General features: G+C 48.9%; 2 protein-coding genes across 4 annotated transcripts; one reads left to right on the top strand and one right to left on the bottom strand.

Moving 5' to 3' along the window:
• Positions 1-414: 414 nt before the first annotated feature.
• On the top strand, positions 415-5,710 carry SPMAP2L (sperm microtubule associated protein 2 like). The gene is made up of 4 exons (XM_066318452.1): positions 415-674; positions 972-1,092; positions 2,796-2,971; positions 3,543-5,710. The coding sequence occupies exons 1-4, from the start codon at positions 415-417 to the stop codon at positions 3,655-3,657; spliced, it is 672 nt and encodes a 223-aa protein (XP_066174549.1). The 3' UTR covers positions 3,658-5,710.
• Positions 5,470-13,289, bottom strand: HOPX (HOP homeobox). Of its 3 annotated transcripts, none has more exons than XM_066317743.1 (3): positions 12,980-13,289; positions 8,247-8,422; positions 5,470-5,899 (listed from the first exon to the last, which is right to left on the bottom strand). In XM_066317743.1, the coding sequence occupies exons 2-3, from the start codon at positions 8,388-8,390 to the stop codon at positions 5,822-5,824; spliced, it is 222 nt and encodes a 73-aa protein (XP_066173840.1). In that variant the 5' UTR covers positions 8,391-8,422; positions 12,980-13,289; the 3' UTR covers positions 5,470-5,821. The 3 variants fall into 3 exon arrangements, with proteins under 3 accessions (XP_066173840.1, XP_066173838.1, XP_066173839.1); XM_066317741.1 differs by lacking the exon at positions 12,980-13,289 and adding an exon at positions 8,686-8,744; XM_066317742.1 differs by lacking the exon at positions 12,980-13,289 and adding an exon at positions 8,641-8,729.
• Between the last annotated feature and the right edge of the window lie 8,650 nt (positions 13,290-21,939).

Raw genomic sequence — 21,939 nt, 5'->3', positions numbered from 1 at the left:
TCATCAGTTATGGGCTCTCATCCTCCTGCTAAAGGTGTCCATATGGCAGCGCTTCCTGCCTTTCTGCTTACCTCTGCTTGCTCCTTCCCTGGTGATGACAGACATATTCCAACAGTTACACTTGACTGAAAGCTGGATGAGTAAGGCACTAGGGGAGACACCAAGATAAAAGGAACTACAAAGGCACAAGGTGCTATCAAGCCATTGTAACAAAGAGATTTCTAAATTGGCAAATCTGACCAACATAAATGTTGTCAGGATGCTGTGGGGCAGCTTCTTTAAATTGTCCAGGAAAAGCCTAGACTTTGAAAGCAATGCACTGAGGGTGCTTAAAAGAGGACTCCTCAGATGCAAACAGCATTTAAAGGGGGGAAATCTCAGGTGTAAATGCCTATTTGCTCATGGCTTTTCCATATGCACCAGTGCCAGCTTTTGTACGTGCAGCAGGCGTGGATGTTTAGCCTTAGACTTAGGTCACCATCTGCCAGGATCATGTTCTCTGTCAGTTGCCTTTTGCTAGCTCTTCTGTGCTGTTCCTCAAAATCTTTCTTTCTGTACATTTGCAGACCACTGATCGGTGGGCGTATCGTGCTAACAAAGTTTGGGTACCCTTCTGAACGGCTGCTGAGATTGGCTGAACCTAAAAAATACCTGCCTGCTTTCCTGGAGAAAAGGTGAGAGGCTAGAAAACCTATAGGGTGCTATAGGTAGAGCCTTGGGCCTTGTAGCATCAGTGCATCTTCAAAGTAATAAATGCAGAAACAGAGGATGGGTGAACAGAGGGCAAAATCCAGAGCAGGGTCTCTGCTGGGATTAGAACTTCCGGATTCTCTCATGGGATGAGTTCTACACTGGAAATGGCCACAAGACAAAGCTGCCCTCTACTGTAGCAGATGTGAGGCTTAGACATCCCAGCTGCAGCTGAGTGGGGAACATCTGTGACTGGCAGTGCCATGACTCTCTGCTTCCAGATCCCGTGTGTCCCCCGAGTGGCCTGTGTCCCTGGCTGCACAGAACTATAATCCCTCCAAGCGGATCCTGGAGCTTGCCCGGCCAAAGCGGCTGCACCCAGACTTCATGCCGCCCAGAGAGGTGAGGAGGAGGTTGAGTGAGATTTGCAGGGTATAGGGATGGAGCAAAACTGTCCTGAGTTTTTAGACCCCATATCCTGCCACTGGATGTACCCAGTGTGTGGAGGGGAGAAGCTGTCTGGTTCTGCCGGGGTTTATGACACTGGGAGAAACTGCGTTTTCAGAGAAGAATGTTGTCTTTGCAAATTTCCTGCTGGGAGACAAAAAACAGCCAGGTTGGAGCAGCGCAGTATAGCAGGAGAGCCAAGGGAGGCATCTGGGCTGCCTCCTCTGATAAAGCAGCCTGGGAAAGTGGAGAAACCTGATGGAAAGGGCATGTTTAACTCTTAGGGAGTAGTCATGTTTGTAGTTGGGCAGCTGTGCTCCTATTTGAATATATAGGGGGCATGAGATTGCAAATACTATGTGTATTTTAACTACATTTTACCAGAAGCTTAATTTATATTTCTGAGCTTGTTCCTTTTAGGTGGATGATTGCTTTGGCAGGGGTGAAAGGGCTTGGAGCAATCTCAGATTACACTCATTTCCATGGCAAAGGCTGGGTTTTCTGGATGCAGCCCCTGGGGCTGGGAAATGGGAGGTTGGGCTGGAGCGGGACTGGGTAACAGTAACCCTGTGAAAAATTTTGGAAGAAGTCCATTACTGGAAAAGTAGTCACATTTTCTGTAGGAATGCAGTTAACTGTACCAGCAAATTTACCACGAAATCTGAGTGTCTCTCCTTAGCAGGGAAGTTATTTGATTCAGCCAGGAAGATGAATATGAAAAATATGGAAGAAATTTCTCTGCACTTGTACCTGGCTACACAGTCTCTCACTACAGGAGCTCCCCTCCAAGCTCTGAATGGGCAACAGCTGGGGAATCTGTGTAGCACCAAAATTACTTAATAGTTCACCTGAAAGAAAAATAATGCATTCTGGAAAATTAAGAGTGACCATGTCTACAGAGGAAGGGCACTGGGAGGTTCATCCTTGTGAGGGAGCATGTCCCTGTAGGCTGCTGTACATGCTATGTGTCTGCACGTCCCTCCCCCATTCTGGACCCATGCAGGTGCCAACAAAGGTTTCCAGCTTGGCAACCTCAGCCAATGCATCAGCACGCGTCCAGAAACTCGCAGAGCCCTTGGTCAAGGAGCTGGCCTGCTGCACTAGGCACAACCAACCTGGTTTTGTCATCTCCATGGTAAGGCAGCATCACCCGGGACCCTGCATGGCTGGGACTCTCAGCAGAGGAGAGGGCACAGGTGCTCAGTCACTTGTGGCTCTCTTCGTCCAGCCCTGGATGTGCTGCTCTCCATGAGGCTAGCATAGCTGCTTCCTGAGCTGGAAGGCAGGACTTGTGCTCCATTCAGAGCATGAACTGACTCCCAGTACTTATCCCCAAAGAACGGCAGAGCTGTGCCTAGCCTGCACTTGTGGGGATTGGGAAAGGTGGACAGGTGCCTAACTGGGATCTCCAGTGCTGGGGGTGGGTTGGACAAAGGGCTGTGAGTAATAGGAGACTGGAGGGCAAGTTGTGGGACTGGCCAGGCAGTGATTTCTCCTTCTACAGTTTGCCTGGTGCCAAGCAGAGCTGAGGACAGGATTGTCTCCCATCTGCATGTGGTCAGTGACTGTGAACCTGATAACACTGAGTTGGTTGCAGGCTGAGCACCCTTGAATGCCAGGAGCCCCTCTAAGGACCTAAGATCTCCATTCTTCCCCAGGCTTCCATGCCATCTCCCAAGGTAGTTGCGAGCCCTCGGACCATTGAGCTGGCTAAGCCAAAACAGCTCCCCTCGAAGTTCAGGCCCCCGCGGGATCCTGAGTGGCCCGTGACAGAGGCTGCCAAGCGCGCAGTGGCTACACCAAGGATTCTGGAGCTGGCCCAGCCTACCTCAAGGTAGGTACTGCTTCCCTGTCACGGGGAAACGATCAGCTACCAGCCCATTTCGTGTGGCTCATGGCACCTTGTTCATTTGTGTTTGGCCAGAGAGATTAGGCCAAGATCAGGAAGTGCATGGATTTTATATGTCTGAATGTGTTAATGCTACATGGATTGCGGTTTTAAAAGCCGTTTTGAGGTAGAAGGAGAGTCAAAAGAGAAGAAACAGGAACTTTCAAATTCCAGCAGGAATTACTGGTTGGGACTTCTTATTAATTCCAATTATAAAAAGCAAGGAACTGGCAAAGGGCAGAGTGTAATACATTCATGTTGCCCAGCATGTTGCAGCTGACCTCAACCCAGTCTGCAGGAAGTGCTGGGGAGGATGTTTCACAGAGGGTGAAGGAATGCCTGGCTGTAGGAGTTGTGAGAGATATCCCTCACCTGACAACAGCAGCGGAAGTGTGATGCCTTTTGTCCTACCTTGACAGGGAAGGGCAGGCTTAGGTGGAGGTGTGGGAGCTGGCAGGCAGCTGACAGCTGGTCTTACTCTGGTCAGGATTGACCATCCCTACCCTCTCTCCTCCAGACCTCGGATGGGCTTGACTGCATTCAACTCAGATGCATTCAGAGTGAAGCAGGCTGCTTTGAAGGCTGTTTGTTCTCAGCGGCTCGAAGAACTAGCTCGACCAGTTCGCCGCTAAGCTCCCTCAGAAATGCTCCTGCCCTCTGCCCACATCACCCCTTGGAACATCACTCTCTCTGTGCTGTGCTGTGGCTAGCAAATCTCCTTGAACACAGTGCAGAGGCAGCACTCAGCAGCAGCACTTTCTGAGAGTTCAAATAAAATCATCATTCCTTAAAAATAGTCATCAGGGAAAATTAACAGGGTTCAACCTAAAGTGGGAAGACTCTCTCCCTAGGATGGGTTGTGTCTGAAGTTTCTCTCTTGATTGTTTTGCTATAAAAGTTTAAGAAGTTATGAAACAACTGCTGGGGGAAGGCAGCACAGGAACTGTCCTTTCACACAGGGAAGTGTGACAAACCAAATCCAAGAGCATGCATTAAGTTGATGCAACACAACTCCTCAATTTGGGTTCGAAATTTTTTGCTGAAGTTAAAACATCTTCTTAGTGACACTCAAAAGTTTTGTGCTCGTGACAGAAGTAGAAATACAAAAGGCTACAGTGTATGTTGAGATCAGGGGTCTGTTTTCTCAAATGCCTGGAGAACATGCACATCCAGTTACGTAGGTGGGTTAAAGTTGTGTGGTTCAGATACTCAGCTGTGTGACCCTGAGCAAAATAAGAGAGTTCTGCACTGAGATTTTTGGAGCCTAACTCAAAAAAGCAGAGTTCCCCTCAGTGTAAGAGACAAGGCAGGTTGCAAAGGCTAAGCAGAAAACAAGTATTGATGTCAGAGTCTGCAGAGCAAATTGTGAGCTCCAGTCAGGTCTGTGGGTGAGTCATTTTGGCAGCTGGATTGCAGGAGAACAACACAGCCTGTGAGGGGCATGACATAAGGGAGAATGCTTTTATCTGCTTCCTGCAAGGACAGTGTGTTTTGCACTGGCTGCTCAACCACTGGCGACAGGCTGGAGATACTGAGGCAAGAGAGATGCTCACCAGTGAAGGACAAAAGCCACAAATGAAAGCATATGGCAGTTTTCAGAGCCAATGTATTTTTAATCTTCCCTGTGTTAAGCTGATTCTCCTTCCAAAGGAGGAGATGCAGGTGACCACAAACCAGAAGGGGATTAATCAGAGGGTCCATTAATTGATTCAGTAATCCACTAAGCAGAGGACTTTGGAACAAGGTAAGGTCACTGGGCAATGGTGCTAGTTATTTTTAGACCAGGCATTGTCTTGTGCCAGGACGGATGAGAGTTTGGACTTTGTGCAAGAGCCCCAGTGCAAGTGCATTCCTCAGGGCTGAGAATGGCCAGGAGGAGACTGGGATCTCCCCCTAAAGCCCTCGTGCTTTGGGGAACCCCAGCGCCACCAGCTTCTGCCACCCCGAGGATTAGGAGGTGTGTGGGGCTGTGTGGGCTGCCATACATGGACCCATGGGTGCCCTAGGAGACAAGGCTGCCCATGGCTGTCTCTGTGGCAAAGGGAAAACTCACTGTGCCCACTGAGGCTGCCTGGGAGAACTGTTGCCCTTCCAGAGGAAGGAGTCTGCCTCCTGTCATGGGGGCAGAGAGCACAAGCAGGGACATAACATAGCTCCTCTCATCAAAAAACATTGGGTTTTTATTATTGCACTGGGAAAAAGCCCAGAACAACCCACAAGTTCTTTCTCTTTGGTGACTTCTAACAGAAAGGTAAAAAAGGCATTCAAGGGGTGCTTGGTTTGGTCTGATTATGGTGTAGGCACTTGATTTGCCAGTATCCAGAGCTGATTCAGGCATATTGAGCCAAACCAAGTCACCTGTATAATGCACCTGGTTTTCCAGATGCCCTAGTCTCTGGATGATCTGTACCTTAAAGCTAGCACACATACTCTGCCTCTGGGGATTGTAAGGAAAAGGAATCTTTATTTCTTCTTTCTATATTTGGACATATATCATGGCAAATTTTCTGCAAGCCTGAGACAAGGGCATGAAATTGCCTTTTTTTGTGCAGCTGCTGTTAATGGGTTGGAATCACTAGATAGGTTATCAGCCATCAAAAGTTGTATACACACACATGTATATATATATATAATGGGTTTTTTTCTAGTTATGTACATGTTAAATAAAATTTATGTTAAATAGCAGAGTATTACTTTGTATCGCAAAACCTACTGCAACAGAAGAACCCCAAGGAAACCCACTCTGAAGAGCTTCACCATCCTTTATAAGAGGCAAGGGGATTGGAGCAGCATCCTCTAGTCCCTGACAGACCCACTTTCTGAGGGCAGCCCTTCAGACTTCCTCCACTCCGCCAGGCGCTGCTTGAACCATTTCTGGAGAGAAAGAACAAAGCAGAGACTGAGTGCACTGGGCTGAGCGAAGCCTCTAAATAACTTTGCTAAAGATGCAGATGTCAGCACATGGATGACATAGATGAAAGATGTGGGATGTGGTGAAGGGAACTCGTGGTGCTGCTGCCTTGCAGCAAGGTGCTGTTCCCAGGCAGCACAGGCAGCCAGGATGGTTGCTCCTGACCAAACCCACATGTAACCTACACCTGCACCTCTTTCAAACTCATTCCTCTAGCTGACTTCAGACCTTGACGGCATGGGTGAGTCCTTTCTTTTATTACTGTGAGTCCAGGTTTTTCTTGCAAACAGAGTAAGAGGTTGGCTAAGGAGCTGGATGATGTCTGTTTAAATGACTGGAGAAGTGAAACAATCACTTGCAGGTCTAAAACTGACAGGAATCAAAAGTTCACCTGTTTCAGAAAGCACAAGAGGTACAGCACATTGGCTCTCAACAAATTTAAGAACAAATCTATTTTTTAAATTGTTTAAAAATTGTCTTAGTGTTCAGGCAATATGCATATCTATGTTAGCAGTAACTTAGCACTATGTCTGTTGTAACCTAGCATCTGGAAGCCCATTCCAAGAGCTGCTGATGCCCCTTCAAGGCAGCCACAATATAAAATATTAGATAAAATGTATCTGGTTAAAGCTACACTACCTAAGAAGAAAAGTAAGAAAAGAAATATAACTCATATGCCGGATGCACAGCTCAGCCTTTTGTTTGGCAATGTGCCTGTGATTCCTTCTGTTGCAGCTCATTTTGTTGCTATATTTGTTCATGGATATTTTTGAAGCTATTATGGTCTGTAATGATACAACCACGGTGCTCTCTACAAGTGTCTCTCACACTCACATTGCCTTCAGCCACATCCAGTCATTGATTGACAGCATAGTCTCCTCTGAAAAAATTCACTTCCTGTCTTAAATCATCATGTCCTCTTTTCATCTTAGTGTTACTGAATTTTTTATTAAAATGGCTGCTATTTCTAGACCATAAAGCACTCCAGATGTCAGGGGCAATGATTCCCTGTGTTCTATGCAATGCAGGCACTTTGCAGCTCACCACCCCAGTCTTGATCCTGTCCCTAACATAACCTTCATCTCCAGATCTCTAGGAGCACTCTAGATTAGTGGAAAAAGATAGCTATGAGGGAACACTTTCACACATCTGCAGAGGTGCCCTGGGCCTATATGGCCTTGCATTTAGAAGTTGCTGTAGGGAAAAAAAAAAAAAAAAGAAACAGTGCCATCTCTATGGAGAAGAAGGTATTTTAGGGGTACTGCCTCCTTGCTGCCTCAATTGATACAGTAAGCAGTAATTGATACCTGCCTGTCACCAAAGCACAGTCCATCCCAGCAGAGGACTATCAGTGCAATGGACGCTGTTCCAGCATCTTTCCCTGGGACAGGCTAAATGTTGTCATTGCCAGCTCAGCTTTCATACCCCTTTTGCTTTGCTGAGGGAGAGCCAGGCTTGGCAGCTCTCTGCAAACTGCTGCTAACTTTCCAGTGGCTTGGATTTCTTTTCTATACTCATAAATACTGCTATGGGTCTAGTTAACACCTGCATCACAATGAGCTGCACTGCCACCTGAAGGAACTGGGAAGAAGCCGTTTGCTTCTGAAGCCCATGGTAGCCTGCAGCTAGCCAGCTGGAGCACAGGGCTTGGTGGAATTCCCAGACAGTGGCAGCATGTCCCTGTGGAGGGGTATTTGGAGGCCTCTGTGTCTTCTGGAGAGGCTGACAGACTTGCCTGACATCTGGGCTTAAGGGACACTAAGGCAGAGGGTGCACAGCCTGAGCATGTCCCACAGCACATCCTGCAGGAATTGCATCTATCTGTTTTAAAATGACAGTAGTTTATTCAGACCTTAAAGCCAGCAGTAGTTTGTGCATCCAAGACTATCAGAAATCGTTTGGAAGAAATGCACGGGTTCTACATTCAGGAGCAGAAACACAGGGAGTGCAGGAAGGATGTGGGGTACAGGGAGGTGCTGTGTTGCATTAGAGCTCTGTGGGTGCAGTTAGGGGTGTGCTGGGGGTTTGCAGAGGTGCAGAGGAGACTCGTGAGTGCAGTGAGGAGTGTGCAGGGCACACGGTGGTGCCGGGAGTACAAGCAGAGAGCACACGGGGCACAAATGAATGCAGGCAGTGTGGGGGGAGCATGAGAAGGGCAGGAGCTGCTGTAGGAAGCCTGTGTGGGGGACAGACGGATGCAGGTGTATGTTAGAGAGAGACTGGGACAGGACAGGCAGGAGATGCGGGGCACAGAGGCATGCAGGGGGAGTGGGGCTGGTGTCAGGGGCAGGATGAGGGGCATACACTCACCAGAGTCTGCTCCTCGGAAAGCCCAGTCTCAGCAGCGATGAGGCACAGTGTGGTGGGGTCAGGATGCTTATTCACCTTGCAGAAGTGGTACTCCAGGATCTCCAGCTGCTCCTCAGTGGGAATCACTGGCTTTTCCATGGCCATCTCTTCCTGGGGCAGGGCTATGGGGCCAGGAACTGTGAAGAGGGGCTAGTGTCATTGCTCAAGCTGGGAGTGGCCACTGGGGACACACTTACTGAGCCCCAGATTTGCCATCTGTGTCCCCACCAACTTCCTCCCCCCGCCCCAGTTGTGGCCTCTGGCTGCAGGAAGGTTCAACTCCTTCCCAAAGACATTCCAGGGAGCTCAGCTGGGAGCACCAGCCCCCCAGCAACTCCTGTCTCAGTTTCCTCACTGCAGCGACCACACGCCAGCAGTGCCCAACGCTGAGCTGTCTCACCATCCTCAGCTGGCAGGAAGCTGCAGGCTGCTCAGCACTCCCCTGGTGCTGTATTTATAGCCAGTGCGACTCCCATGGGAACGATTCCTGTTTACAGCCGTATTTAGGCCTGGGCGTCACTTAGGAGTGATGTCACAGCAATGGGCATGTTCAGGGGGTTAACTTAAAGATATTAGCTAAAAACCACTATCCTCTGAGTGAAGGGACAATATCTGACATCTAACCTTGTGGGTTGTTGGGTTTTTTCCCCTACTTCACAGTGATCAGGCAAGTTTGCGCAAAGGAATGATAAAACAGAGCATGCAAGATCTTCTGGGAGCATGATCTTCAACCCAGCAACCACCCTATTTCCCCTCCTCTGGATCAGTGTCTTAGTCCTTCTCTTAACAGTGTGGCCAGACATTGCACAATGCTGGCCATGAGAAGGTGAGCTGCATTGTTTTAAGTAATATTTAATGTTATCACACATGGGCATAAACAGTCCTATTGTTCTGGAGCATCACTGAACTCAATGGTTGGTTGGGTTTTGGTGTATAAGTGTTCAAATCCTTGAGGACTGTACCCAGTGTATGTCTGTTGCTCAAGCACTTGCTGCCTCTGACTGTGGTCAGTCCTAGGTGCTCTCAGCAACGGTAGCACCAAGAAGCCCATGTTTTCCTCCAGAGTAACATTTGTCCCAGTTATGCTTTGCATAACCTCTGGAAGATTTGGCCCAAAAGAACAAGCAAAACAAGTGCTTGGCTAAGTCCCACACCTCTCTTCTGCTGGGCTTCAGGTTTGCTTCTACATGGCAGAGGGTTGAGCTTGCTAATTCAGTCAGCTAAAACATGAGGCACTGCCCCCACACAGCACGCACGAGTCCCTTGATGCTGAATCACTGTGGTGTTTTTGAAACCAGGCTGTGGGGTATTGAAAGAGGAGGAGTTGGTTGCAAAAATGTGGCTTTTCTTGATCTGCTCTCCTGCTGTCCCAGTTGCCTGGCCCATCTCTGTCAGGTTGGCTGGTTGTGCTGGCTCTCCAGTGCTGCCAGGAGCCCTTGGCCCTCCTTGGGACTCCTGTGGGCCACCTGCTGCAGACCTGCCCTGCCTCCACATTGCAGTCCAGCTTTTCCTTCGGCTCTGGGGTATAATCCTGGAACATCCATCATACTGCACTCCTACTATATAGGTTTAAATTCAACTGCGCTTTCTTGGTTGACTGATAACTCACATTTAGATACCCAGGGGTGTGGGGGTGGGCGGAGCCCCGGTTGCTCTGCCTTGGAGGGAGCTAAGTTGAGGAGTTAAGGAAGAATTTCGCAACTTTACTCTGAGCTCCTAGGACAAAAAGACAAACCTCTTAGCTACGGTGGCTCTCTGAGTCCCAAGCGGCGGACCCCATCAACCAACTAACATACAGGGGTATTGAATGCCCTAGGGCTTTCACTTGCTGATAGAACTGCTAGGATGGAGCTCAGCTTCAAAACTGTCTTGCAGCTTGTGAAGAGCCAGGCACAGCGAGAGGCTGGAGAGATCCTCTTCTTTGAACTTTACCTCATAAAGCAAAGATCCCCCTGAGCCTCCTCTGCAGAAAGTGCTTTGACTAATAAAAGAATCCTCTGGCATTTGAGTAGGGGTTTATAAATAGACCGGGGCTAGTTGTGAAACAGCCCACTCTGATTTAGTCCCTTGGTAAGTACTGATTGTAACACAGTGGTTGCGTAACATTGAAGCACCTCTGAGCATGGTGGAGTGCTGGTAGTCAGTATCACCCACCACCACTGGATGGACTGAGAAAAGACCGTCTTTAATCCCAGGTACTGCAAGCCAAGCTGGCCTTGTCTGAGGAGTGTTGCAGCTGCTTGGGTTTTCCTGGGGTCAGCTCAGTTCAGAAGCATCCATATAGGAAGGGGGCAGTCATAATTCACTTCCTCATTCATGTGAGGTTGTAGGAGTCTGCTGAATGCTGCTCACCTGCCTTAGATGTTAGTAGACTTCCAGAAAAGATGCACAGGTACAAGGAGGTTCCTGGACTTGAGGTGCTGCTCTCCAGCACTGTGGCTACCAGGCTCACCATGAGGTCAAATTGCAGATGAGGCCAAGCTCAGGCCACAAGTCCTGCCTCTCCCTTTTTCAGCACACCACTGAGCCACCTGCCCTTCTCATAGAAACCCGGCCACAAAGGGATCCTCATCACCTCCAGATCATGCATCTAGCCCAGGCCACCAGCAGCAACATGCCTTGGCAGTTCATAAATCATTGTTTGCAGCCTGCCACATTAATGTGCATTGATGTGTGTGCATGGATTTGCATTGGGAACACATGCTTCACCTTTCATGTTTCACCTGCACAGCTATTTCTGCTTCTGATTAACTCCAGGTCCCTGAGGCATTTCCCCGTAGGACACAGTATCTTCTACCTGCTGGCAGCTACGGGTGCCCCAGCATGTGGGATGTGATGCCTGATGGCTTTTCTTTGTGTCCCCTCTACCCCTGCTCTGGAAGGAGAAGAGTTTTTACCTCTCAAGGTTGTGAGATGGGTTTCAGGAAAAGGCAAAAACCCTGAGGCTCCTGGAGGTCTCCCCACATCACTCCACTACATCCTGGAGGCTTTCAGGAGCCATGTGACCCCTGTGCAGCATATGGCCTCAAGCACTTGGCACCTCCTTTGTGCTAAAAATTGAGGGATATATGACATGACTTGAGGGCACCATGAGTGCCTAAATGCCCTGACGCCCTATTGAAACCACTAATCACCTGCCCACTGCTTAAATAGAGCTTCGTTTATGCCCAGGTGTGCAGCCTGGCCTTCAGGCTGTCCATCCTCTCTCCCCTGTACAGGAAAGGTGATTGTCTCACATTTCTTTAAACCTGGTAGAAATATGGAGACTCACAGTTGTTTGGCTTAGCTGCTGAAAAGCACCACTTCTCACTGCCTTTTTCCTCTTAATTTTTTTAAAACATTGGGGAAAAAATGGCTTTTTCAGTGCAAGGAATGTTAGCCATGCAGAAGGACTGTGGGGCTGCAGTTGTCATTCAGCTGAAGTTTACTCACCCAGGCAGAAATGACAATGCCAGATGCACTGGGAAACCACCACACCTGCTCTGTCCTATGTGTCAAGCTAAAGATCCCTGGGGAATTCACACTTGGCTCTGACTGTCTTGGTTTTAGGTAGAGCAATGTGAGAGCAGAAGCTTGCAAGTGTTTCAGTGGTTGCCTGGGCCGTGGGCAGCTCCAGCCAGCATTACTATGTGTGTTCTTAGCACCTGGTGTTCTTAGTATGGCTGATAGGGCATTAAAAGGCACCTTCAGGGCCACTTTGGAGTGAGCAGACAAAAGGTAATGGCTGATGGACGCAAGTTGCAGCAATAGAAAGTCTTAATATAAATATATAGTACTCTGCCCATGTTCTGTGGTTACACACAGCTCCCCAGAATCACCCTGGGGTTACTAGCAGGACTCCTAACTCTGGCCTGAAATGGGAGAGGACATCTTTCTGTCTCCCAGCATGCTTGCCCAGCACTGCTAGTGCAGTCAGCATTTACTATCCTGGCAGAAATCTGCCACTTTTCCAGAAAAGACATGATCTCTGTTTGCTCAGCTTTGTTTTGTTTGAACAGTAGTCACTATTGCTGGTTGGCTGTGCAGCTTTCCAACGATTTACTGCACCAAAGCCCCTAGAAATCTCTCTGAGCAGTAGCTTCTGCCAAGCTGATGGAGCTCCATAGCCTCTGCTGGGCTTCTTGACCCCTTTCCCAGTGCTCCCACTGTCAGGGCTGGGATGCAACTGGAGGCATCTCTATCTAGTTTTAGCTTACAGCTATTTCCTGCCACTGCAGGGATCAAAATAGCAGTTCTCAATGCAAATGAGCCCTCTTACCCTCTCTTGCTCTGCTATAGAGCCATGTCCTGTTCTGAGCTTTGCTCAGCCTCCTGCTGTGGGGTGGCCGTGGATAACATCAGCCAGCATGGTGCACAGGATAAGGTGGGACAGAGGCTTTAAAAATAAACCAGGCCCTGCCATAAATAAGGAAAAAACACCTGTCATGCATCCTGTAAACTACCCGTCCAGTCTTCTAGAAGATAATATCGGATGGGAACAAAACAAACAGGAGCACAACAGCTGCTGCAGGGCCTCGTGGTGGCCCCTGCCTGGGGTCTCTCCTGCCCTCGGTGCCCTTCTGCCTGCCCCCGGCATGAGCTGGGTGCAGCTCCGACCTCCTCAGCATCAGCACTCAGAGCAGCTTCTCCCTCCATCCCCCCATTCCGCAACTGCAAACCCACCCCAGCGCCCCCAGCTCAAAGCCTGCGCTTACCTGGAGCTGGCAGGGACCAGAAGGGTGTAAAACAAGAACCCCGCAGGTCCTTGGGTGACTGCTTAAGTATCTGCGTGTGTGTTTGACAGGCGGGGACCTGAAAAACCTGCCGCAAATCACAGGAGCTCCCGGGATCCACAGCCACTCTCTGGGCTGGTAATTCAGGTTTGGCTCCCGCTCCCTTTGGCAGGGCTCCGCGCGTGGTTGTGCGCGCCGCGGGCTCTCGGTGGCCCGGCAGCCGTCGGGGCGCGTCCCGCCACGCTCGGGGCCCCAGGACGCGGCCCCGGCCCGGGCTGCTTCCTGCGGGGGTACAGGAAAGGTGCAGGCGGGGTGCGGCGGAAACTGCGCTTCGTACAGCGGAGCTCCAGCCCAGCCCGCCCGTCCCTCCCGGCCGGGCTGCATCCCGCAGAGCCGCTGTAAGGAGCCCGCTCCCGCCTCTGCTGATGGAGCCCGGCAGCGCTCGCTGCTGGGATTCTCATTTCGCCTTAGTGACTTGCGAATGAAGTGTCCAGGTATAACATTCCTGAGTCTGCTGTCACCTTAGTCAGCCCTGTGTTCCCGCCAGGCTGGGTATAAGGGCAAGACTGGGTCCTGGATCTGTCCGGCTGCTGCAGCCCAAGTGCCATCAGAGACACAGCCTGGCCAGGGATGGGGATGGGGAGGAGAGCAGGGCGTCCTACTCTGCCAAAGACCTCTACTAGATTAAATGGCCCAGGAGCCTGCAGTTCCCAGTGGGGTGGTCTGGAAGCGTTAGACAGCAGCTTAAAAAGAGACATCTACTGGGGTGGAGTGCAGTGAGGAGATGCTGATTTTTCTCTCAGTTCATGGACAGCTGCAAGGGGATGCTGGAAAATCAGAGAGGCTGAAGAAAGGAGTCATGAAAAATTGAGCACAGCTTGCAGTGGCTGAGATTATCTGGCAGAGCAAAACACAAACTGGCACAGAATGCAAAAGCTGGGGAGCTGGCTGGAGCCAGAGGCAGCGAGCCCTGACCCTGGGGAGAAGTGGCCGGACAAACCCAGGCAAGAAACCTCCCCTATGTTTAGCAGTGAGCCAAGACTGTCCTGAAGAGGTTTTGTAATGCTGGGGGAAACATGGGCCAAGGCAAGGGGATTGCAAAGAGATCTGTGCCAAAGGACAGATAGACCTGTGCCAGTTTTCCTAGCAGGATGACACTGATCAAGCAAGATCAGGGGATAGCTTTGCTGCCTCATAAACCAAATGGTGCTGTTCAGTGGCTGCCAGAGAGGTTTTTGGGGAAAGACTTGATCCTGCATGCCTTGGGCAGGCACCTGGCCAGAGGAATATGTCCTATTTATCACTGGTGCTAAGCAACAGGAGCAATGGGTGCACAGGAGCAGATTGGAAGAGGTGTCCAGGGAGATGGCTCCAGTAGCCATGGCTGGGGGCATCAGAGTGCATTCAGGGAGGCTGGAGCAGACCCCTGCAGCAGGACTTAGGCTTGGATTTCAACCCCAATGTGGGAAAATCCAGGCAGAGGTCCCAAACCCTCCTTGGGGGAGCTCTCTGGGGTATTGCTACTTATCTGCCCCATGTCTGTGCTCTGCTCTGGCATCTGTTCTTGGCCAGCCTTGATGACAGGACAGATGGGAAAATATTCTGTTCCAGAAAGATTTTCCTATGTTTGTATGCTGTCTTTTTTTTTTTTTCCTTTCATGCATGTGCCCCAAGCACTGCAAAATGTGAGGAACCTGGCCCACAGGAACAAGATAGGCTCCTCTCTTCCCTTGTTTATTACTGTCAGTGTAGAGAAAGCCTTTAATGTGGAAAAACCCTTTTCTTTTAGCCTGTGAACCCAGCCCAGACTTGCACTGGGAGCACTGACAGTGACCTGTTTCAGGCTGAGACACCCCACTGAAATTGTTTCAGAGGTGCTGGGAGTCCTCCAGTGACACTGTGAAAGTCATGTCACAAATCTGTTCACATCTGGCTGGTACATGATAATGCTTTTCTGACCTTTTCTGAAATCTTTTAGGCCCCATTTTTCCTCCTGGGATAGGGTCGAAGTACTGATGGAATTTATGCCTCACCTGATTTAAAGAAATCCTGTCCCCAGAGGATGTCCTTTGTCAGCAGAATTAGATTAAGTAGAAACAAAATGAAGGGTGCATCCAGGCCCAACAGAGAGACTTGTTTTTCATGTTGAGAAGTACAGCTGTTGTGATGTACATGTGACAATTTTGCAAAATACTGTGGCATTGCAAGGAGGGGTTGGCAGCTGCAGCCTGCATTCAGCACCCCACTCCTCTGGACCCCTTTTGCAGAGGCTTGAATATCATCCATATTGCTCCATGGTAAGATATTGGCTGAAGTCACTTTTGGGGGGAAGGTGGGGTGGGCATTCAACACACAGCTCATGCCCATGCTGGCCCAGTTGTTGTCCCTTTAACACTGTGTGGAGACAGAATGGAAGGAAAACAAACATGGAAAGGAGACAGGGGAAGCAACTTGTCAAGCCATCAGGATAGAATTGGATATAACATAGCTTTTCTGAGTTGTTCATATTTCCTCCTTTTCATGCACATGTCTCTCTTGAATTTTGCCATGTTTTCTTTCATGAAACTGAGGCTTAGCACCAGCATCTCTTGTCTGGGGATTAAGCAGAGATTTTTTTTTCTTTTTCTGAGTATGTAAAAAAAAAAAAAAAAAAAAAAAAAAAAAAAGTGCTTTCCAGACTCCACAACAATCCAAGTGTCAGAGAGAGCACAAAAGGTTCCTTTCTCCCTCCAAACACCCCAGTGCAAAGGAAAACCTCAAAAGCCATCTTCTGTTTTGTTTACCAGTGGTTTTTTTTTTCCTGATATGCTGGGGTTTTCTGGCCACTAATCCAAAAAATGTGGTTGGAAACAAGGCTTTACAGAATATTTTGGCTTCCATTCAGTTAGAGAAGAGTTTTCTGACTAGCCAGTACTGACTCAAAGGACAACTCTTGCAGCTAACCAGATGAGACTTCTACCTCCATGCCCCATAACAGCATAAGAGGTTGGTTGTTCTTCAGGGTGCAGCTGGCTGTTGCCTTTGTTGGACATCCCAACACGCAAGAACTTGACTGAGTCATAGTTCTTTTGATCAGTTTTTTTCCCTAGGAGAGCAGCAACACTGGTTGCACCCCAAGAGCCAGCAGCACACAGTGCTTACCCAGACCACGCCCTGGGCAGGGGGAAAAGGATGTGGGCACAGGTGGCTCCTTGCTGCTGGAGCAGGGCTGCTGGCCTGGGCTCAGCAACTGTCTCTTCTGCTCTCTCTCTCTCTGCATTTTCCTTTGTTTTTAGTGGGCAGAGTTCAGCCTGTCTCTCCTCAGCAGCACAACGGATCCAGACCAGACAGATACTAATCAGATGTGACTTCCAACAAGATCCCTGCCTTTACTTTGTCCGTGGGATACAGTTGTGTGGATGGAAACTGCAGTGTTTTATTATTCCTCCCGTTGTTCCAGTACTTCTCAGAGAACAGTGTCATCTCATTGGTATTTCCCTGTGCAATCTCTGCCTGGGGTACAGTCTTCCTCCCTACTCTGACTCTTACTAACCAGATTGTTTTGAAGTGACTAAACCGGGAGTTGATACGTGCAGTTCCTTGCCGGGAGGATTTTCAGCAGCGCTGCCATAGCTTGTAGGCAGAACGTGCTGCAGCACGCAGAGACAGCTGGCAGGGCATCACCACACGTGGGAGCTGCTGCCATGCCCAGCTCAGGAAAACACAGGCTCTGGCACTGGTGAGAGGCAGGGAGGGAGGACAGAGTAGATCTGCAGATCTGCTCTCTGCCCTGGGAGTGCCAGTGCCCTTCCACAGACTCAGATGGCTGTGCATTTTCTAGGGAGCAAGTCAGGGAGATGAGAGGCTGGAAAATGTCTGCTGAAATCTGTTCTGTTATGAATCTCTAGGCTGAAGCTGCCTGGTTTTGGAGATCCTGACTCAAATACTTCAGTGATCAAATATTTCAAGTCAAATACTTCAAGGTCAATGAAAGGACTTTCTCCCTCCCCAGAGCAGGGATGAGCTCTGTCCAAGTATTTGCCTGTCACAAACATGGCCCTCTCAGTTGCAGCAGGAATGCCATCCTGAAGACCCGCTTTGAGCAGGGTGAGCACAGATGCTGACCATCCCATGACCTTCCTCAGCCTTCACCATAAGGGACAAGGATGATATTTTCCCCTTGCTGTCCCACGCCAGGGAGCCTACAGGTGCCTGGTCCTTATGCCTGCCTCATGGCAGCAGTGCCATGCAGCTGGCAACCTGTGTTTTCTGTTGGACCAGCTTGGGCAGGGACCTGTGGAGAAGTGGCTCTGGTGCCACCAGCTGCTGAGGCATTGCCACAGGCGATGAGCAGGATGGGTCATCTCTGTGTGACACACACCACAGTCCCTGTGGCACCTGTGGTGCCCTGTGACACTGGCAGACAACTAGAATGACTTGCAGAGTGACAATGAACAGGGAAGGAATATTCCTTCCTGGAGACTTTGTCCACCTGCCGGGTGTCAAGGACTGGCTTCAAGGGCCCTATGTGATTAACTTCAAGAATTTTGTTCCCTTTAGCAACCTGGTTGCTAAAGAGGGCTCCAGGGAAGCTGGCACTGACAGGATACTAGCTGCCCACAGTCTTCTCTACACAGCTGGCCATGGGATCAGCTGTGTGAGCACAACAGAAGCATTCACAAATGCCTTCCTGATTGCTCTGACAGCCTCATCACCCCAGGGAGTGGGTCACATTTAGTGGGACATCCCCTGCTCCTGAGATCTTCCCACTGCTCCAGCTCTGGGGGCTCAGGCACTCCACTGTCAGTTGGTTGTGTCTAGTGTGCCTGACAGAGAGGCTCCAGGATGGAGGAGGGTGCCCTTGCCATGTCTTTCAGGGTATGGTGACTGGGCTGGTGAATGGGGGTATTTTCCAGGGAAGGAGTATGGGAGCAGGGTGCAGTGCTGCATAGGCAAGCAGCTGGAGAATGCTCAACCCAGGGGAGAGCCCAGCAGGCTCAAACAAGCACAAACAGCCTAAGAAACCTGAGCTAACAAAGCCATTCCTGCACCACTGCTTAGGGAAGTCACACTCTTGTCACAGCACGTCTTTTAGCACCTTGTCCTGCTGGAGGGAAGTGGTTGGGGGGACACCCAAGGCTGGGGCCCAATTCCCATCAGTGGTGAGGGCAGGTTCTGGAGGCTCACTGCCAATCTGAGGCTGTTTGAAGCAGAAGGAAGGCTTCTGGCACTGGCACGGGTTTGCTCTCATGTTGCTCCAAGTGCCTATGTGCCCATCTCTTGGCTGGCTGGTGCTACATACAGCCAGTCTGTCTGGCTTCTCTGGGTGAGTTTTTCTCCCTTCTTCAAAGGCTGTTTCTTGTCCTAGGCCTAGTCCTGGCTAGTAAGGTCTTCTCCAGGGAGAGCTTTATGTAGGGCCATGTCTCCTGTTGCTTAGGGCTCTGGCCTGGCTGCAGAAAGCCCTGCTCAGTGCAGTGGGCACAGCAGGGCTGAGCTCAGGGAGCCCACTGGAGAGCTGCGTCCCCTGTGCTACTCCTGTTGTCCAGCGCAGGCCTGTCTGCATGGCGAGGGAATGCTGTCCAGGGTTTCCAGCACCTGCTTCATTGAAATATACTTCACTTAGCAGATATTCTTTCAGCAAGACACTTATTCTAGCCTCTGCTGCCCATTCACCTGTTCTGTGCATTGAAATAGATTTGCTGACTTGTGTGCCTGACCACGGCAAATATGAGCCATGGGGAAAATACACAAGGGGCCAGCTCTGCTCTCTGTGCCCAGCCCACTGCTGCATTGGAAATGTTGGTGACCTGGGAGCAGGGACACACAGGAGACACCTGGTGTGTAACTGCTCACAGCCTGCTGGTCTCTGCCGGATGTTGTTCAGTCCTGTAATTTCTGAGGAACTGGAGGCTTTCTTGAGTGCCTGAAAGTGTTTTATCTGTTCTGAATAAAGTACTCTGATCATTCCCTAATGGCAGACCGTTGATCCTAAACACTCATTTCATGATGTTTTCGCCCAAGGAAATTGAATGCAAGAGATGGGAAGTTAGGCAGAAGGCTCAGAGGCATTTTTCTGCTGTGCACCTACACACAGCACTCCAGATAACTGAGGTGCTTTCTCGTAAGTAGTCAGACCTGTCGAGGTGGTTCAGGTGGTTCTGATAACACCCGACTTTGGGCAGTGCAGGTGCTGGTTGCAAATGCACCAGCCTGTTGCTATTGCAAATTGCAGAATAAATGAGGTGGAAATGACCTCTTCAGCTTCAAGCAGGGCCCTCTAGATCAGGTAGCCTAGGATTGTGAACATCTTGAAGAACATTGTTCCTAAAACCTCTGTGTGTTCCTGTTCTAGTATTCCTTATGAGAAATAAAATTTTGCTGGTATTTGACAAATTTTTTGCATGTATACATGCTATTCTAGCCCTTTATTACTTGTATGTGCTTTTTTGCCTAACTGGTGCAGAGTCCAAAGGCAATGCTTGCAGGGGACAGCAAATGTTTTTTCCCTCCTCATAAGCCCAAACAGTTTTCTTTTCAGAGTTAAAACCCTTCTTTTCCTCTTCTGATGACTTTTAAAAAGCATATTCTTCTTTCTCTGTGAAGAAGTGGAAGAAGTCCCCAAAATATGCAGGTTTTTCCTCTTTTTGGACTCAGTCACTTAGGAACAAGTGATACTAGGAATTTACAGACCCTTATGCCCAGAATTTAGGAAATTTTACTTTGGCTGATCCATGGAGATTACTTGCTTATTGCCTTGTCCTATTTGATTCTGACATGAATACTATCTAGCTCTCAATAAACAGTCAAGTTTTAAACTTTGGTTATGGTGGCAGATCCCTAAGTTCTCCTGGAGAAACTGGCTGGTCATGCATGGAATGGATGGATGCACTGTGTGCCATGTAAAAAACTGTCTGGGTGGCAGGACCCAGACAGTGTTGGTGAGTGGAGTTACATCTAGCTGGTGGATGGTCACTAGTGAGTTTCCCCAGGGTTCAGTGTTGGGGCCAGCCCTATTTAATCTCTTTATCAATGATCTGGCCAAGGGGGTTGACTGTGTCCTTTGGGCAGAGGGCAAGTTGATAGTCAGAGAAAGCACCAGGGACACAATTTGCATTTTGCTTGGTTGTCAGGATTGATATTTAGTAACACAGCTTAGTCGGACTTGGCAGTGTTATGTTTACAGTTGATGATCTTAAAGGTTTTTTCCAACCTTCATGATTCTGTGATTCTTAGCAGATAATCATTGATGTGACCTTCCATTCACAACCTCACATTTCACTACAGCTTTGTGCATCCAGCTGTACTTATGTCTCCTACCATAGGGAAGACAGAAACATTGTGGGGCAAGAAAAACTATGTAAATGCAAAGCTGATTTTTTAGAAATTCAGAGAGAAGCAAGCTACTTGGAGTTTCCCAAAGTTTACCAGAAGGTAACAGTGTGCATGCAGAAAGCTACAGTACAACAACCCCAAAGCCTCCTACAGAAGCCACTCCTCTTTGACAGATGCTCTTCAAATGAAGAGAGAGGGTTCACTTCAGGTGTCCATTTACAGGCATCTGCAAATTGCTGGGTATCCAAAATATCTGAAGGGGACTGGCAGATAAGAAAGGACTTCCAGAAATCCCAGTCCCCTCCAGTGCAGCAGTTTGGGGCTTGCTGCAATATCCCACAGAATCTACAGTGACACCAGATATTACTAGGCACTTTTCAGCGGGGGAGCTGGAACAGACTAGCTTATGTAGGAACAGCTTTAGGTCAACTCTAAACACTTGCACCTAATGTCAGGAAGAAATATTCAGAACTGCTTAAAAGGTAAAATTAAACACATGTACCAGATTCTTGCATAATTTCTCACCAGATGAATGAAGAAGCACTTAAAAGGGTTAATTTTTTCCTTAATGTAAAGATGGGGCACTTTCACAGAGAAAAGTTGGAGGTTTTTTCTGAGGTTATCTAGCTAAGAATTCCCTGTCCAGAAACCTACACTACTTCTATAGATGCTTAGAGTTTAGGAAATGAAGCAGTTGCTATGTGACCAGCTTGAAAACCACAAAGCTAAGATAGAAGCCAGTGCAATCCTACACATGGCAATGAATGCCACAGCTTCATCTGTGAGTCATCTGCACAAAGAATAACGTTTCTACCAAATTGTGTACCACGGAGTCTCCTCCAAAAAATATACTTAGAGTCAATGATCAGGAAAAAGCAAGTTAACTTTGCCAACTAAATGAGATTGACCGTGTATCAGTGACACTAAAAATAATGCAGTTGAAAACAAACTTCTAACAGGATGTTTATGCATTGAAACGAAAACGATGAATAAAAAGCCTTTCCTGCACCCCCTACTGAGAACACAAAATGAGCTTTAAAAGAAAACAAATGCTGCCGCCTAGAGAGCGAGCTGGAAATCCACAAATCTTCGTACCGACTGTCTCCCACAGGATTCAAACATGGCATTCCCTTTTGCTCCTGCCCATGGTCCTGTGTCACCCATGAAAGACTTCTTTTTCCCTCTAGATACCAGTGTTACTAACCAGTTACAGCTCTGGTGGAGAAAGCCTGCATACCCTTCAAAGGGTGCCTGAAGCAAGGGGCTGAGCACTTCCAAACTACCCACAGCTAAACTGGGAGCTGGAGCCCAGCTGTCCCAGAAATCACACACACTGTGCCTGCTGAGCAACAGTACGTGGAGTTCAGGGAACTTTTAAAAACATGTTTCCTTGGCAAATTTAAAAAGACAATTAAAATTCCACAGGAGGGAGAGCTGGGAATCTAACCAGTTAAAAAAAAAAAAAAAAAAAAAAAACCACTCATCTTGTAACACAACCAGGGAAAAAAAGCCATTCATCTCCTCATTTCGTTAGCAAGATGCAGTAAGACATCTTCTGACCTTCCTTTGATCTATATGGATCGCCGCACATTCTCCTCCCAGTGAGATCAAGACTGTGCTGATCCTGTGAA

Source organism: Sylvia atricapilla, chromosome 4, assembly GCF_009819655.1.
Source record: "Sylvia atricapilla isolate bSylAtr1 chromosome 4, bSylAtr1.pri, whole genome shotgun sequence".
NCBI lineage: Eukaryota > Metazoa > Chordata > Aves > Passeriformes > Sylviidae > Sylvia > Sylvia atricapilla.
Note: the sequence above shows the minus strand (reverse complement) of the source record. Positions and strands in the feature narration are given on the sequence as shown.

Excerpts from the sequence above, each read along its gene's own strand:
- HOPX (XM_066317743.1), bottom strand. The coding sequence starts at position 8,390 with ATGGCCATGGAAAAGCCAGTGATTCCCACTGAGGAGCAGCTGGAGATC. Across the intron at positions 5,900-8,246 it reads TTTCCGAGGAGCAGACTCTG|AAATGGTTCAAGCAGCGCCT; the intron begins GTGAGTGTATGC and ends CTTTCTCTCCAG.
- SPMAP2L (XM_066318452.1), top strand. The coding sequence starts at position 415 with ATGCACCAGTGCCAGCTTTTGTACGTGCAGCAGGCGTGGATGTTTAGC. Across the intron at positions 1,093-2,795 it reads ACTTCATGCCGCCCAGAGAG|GCTTCCATGCCATCTCCCAA; the intron begins GTGAGGAGGAGG and ends ATTCTTCCCCAG. Across the intron at positions 2,972-3,542 it reads CTGGCCCAGCCTACCTCAAG|ACCTCGGATGGGCTTGACTG; the intron begins GTAGGTACTGCT and ends TCTCTCCTCCAG.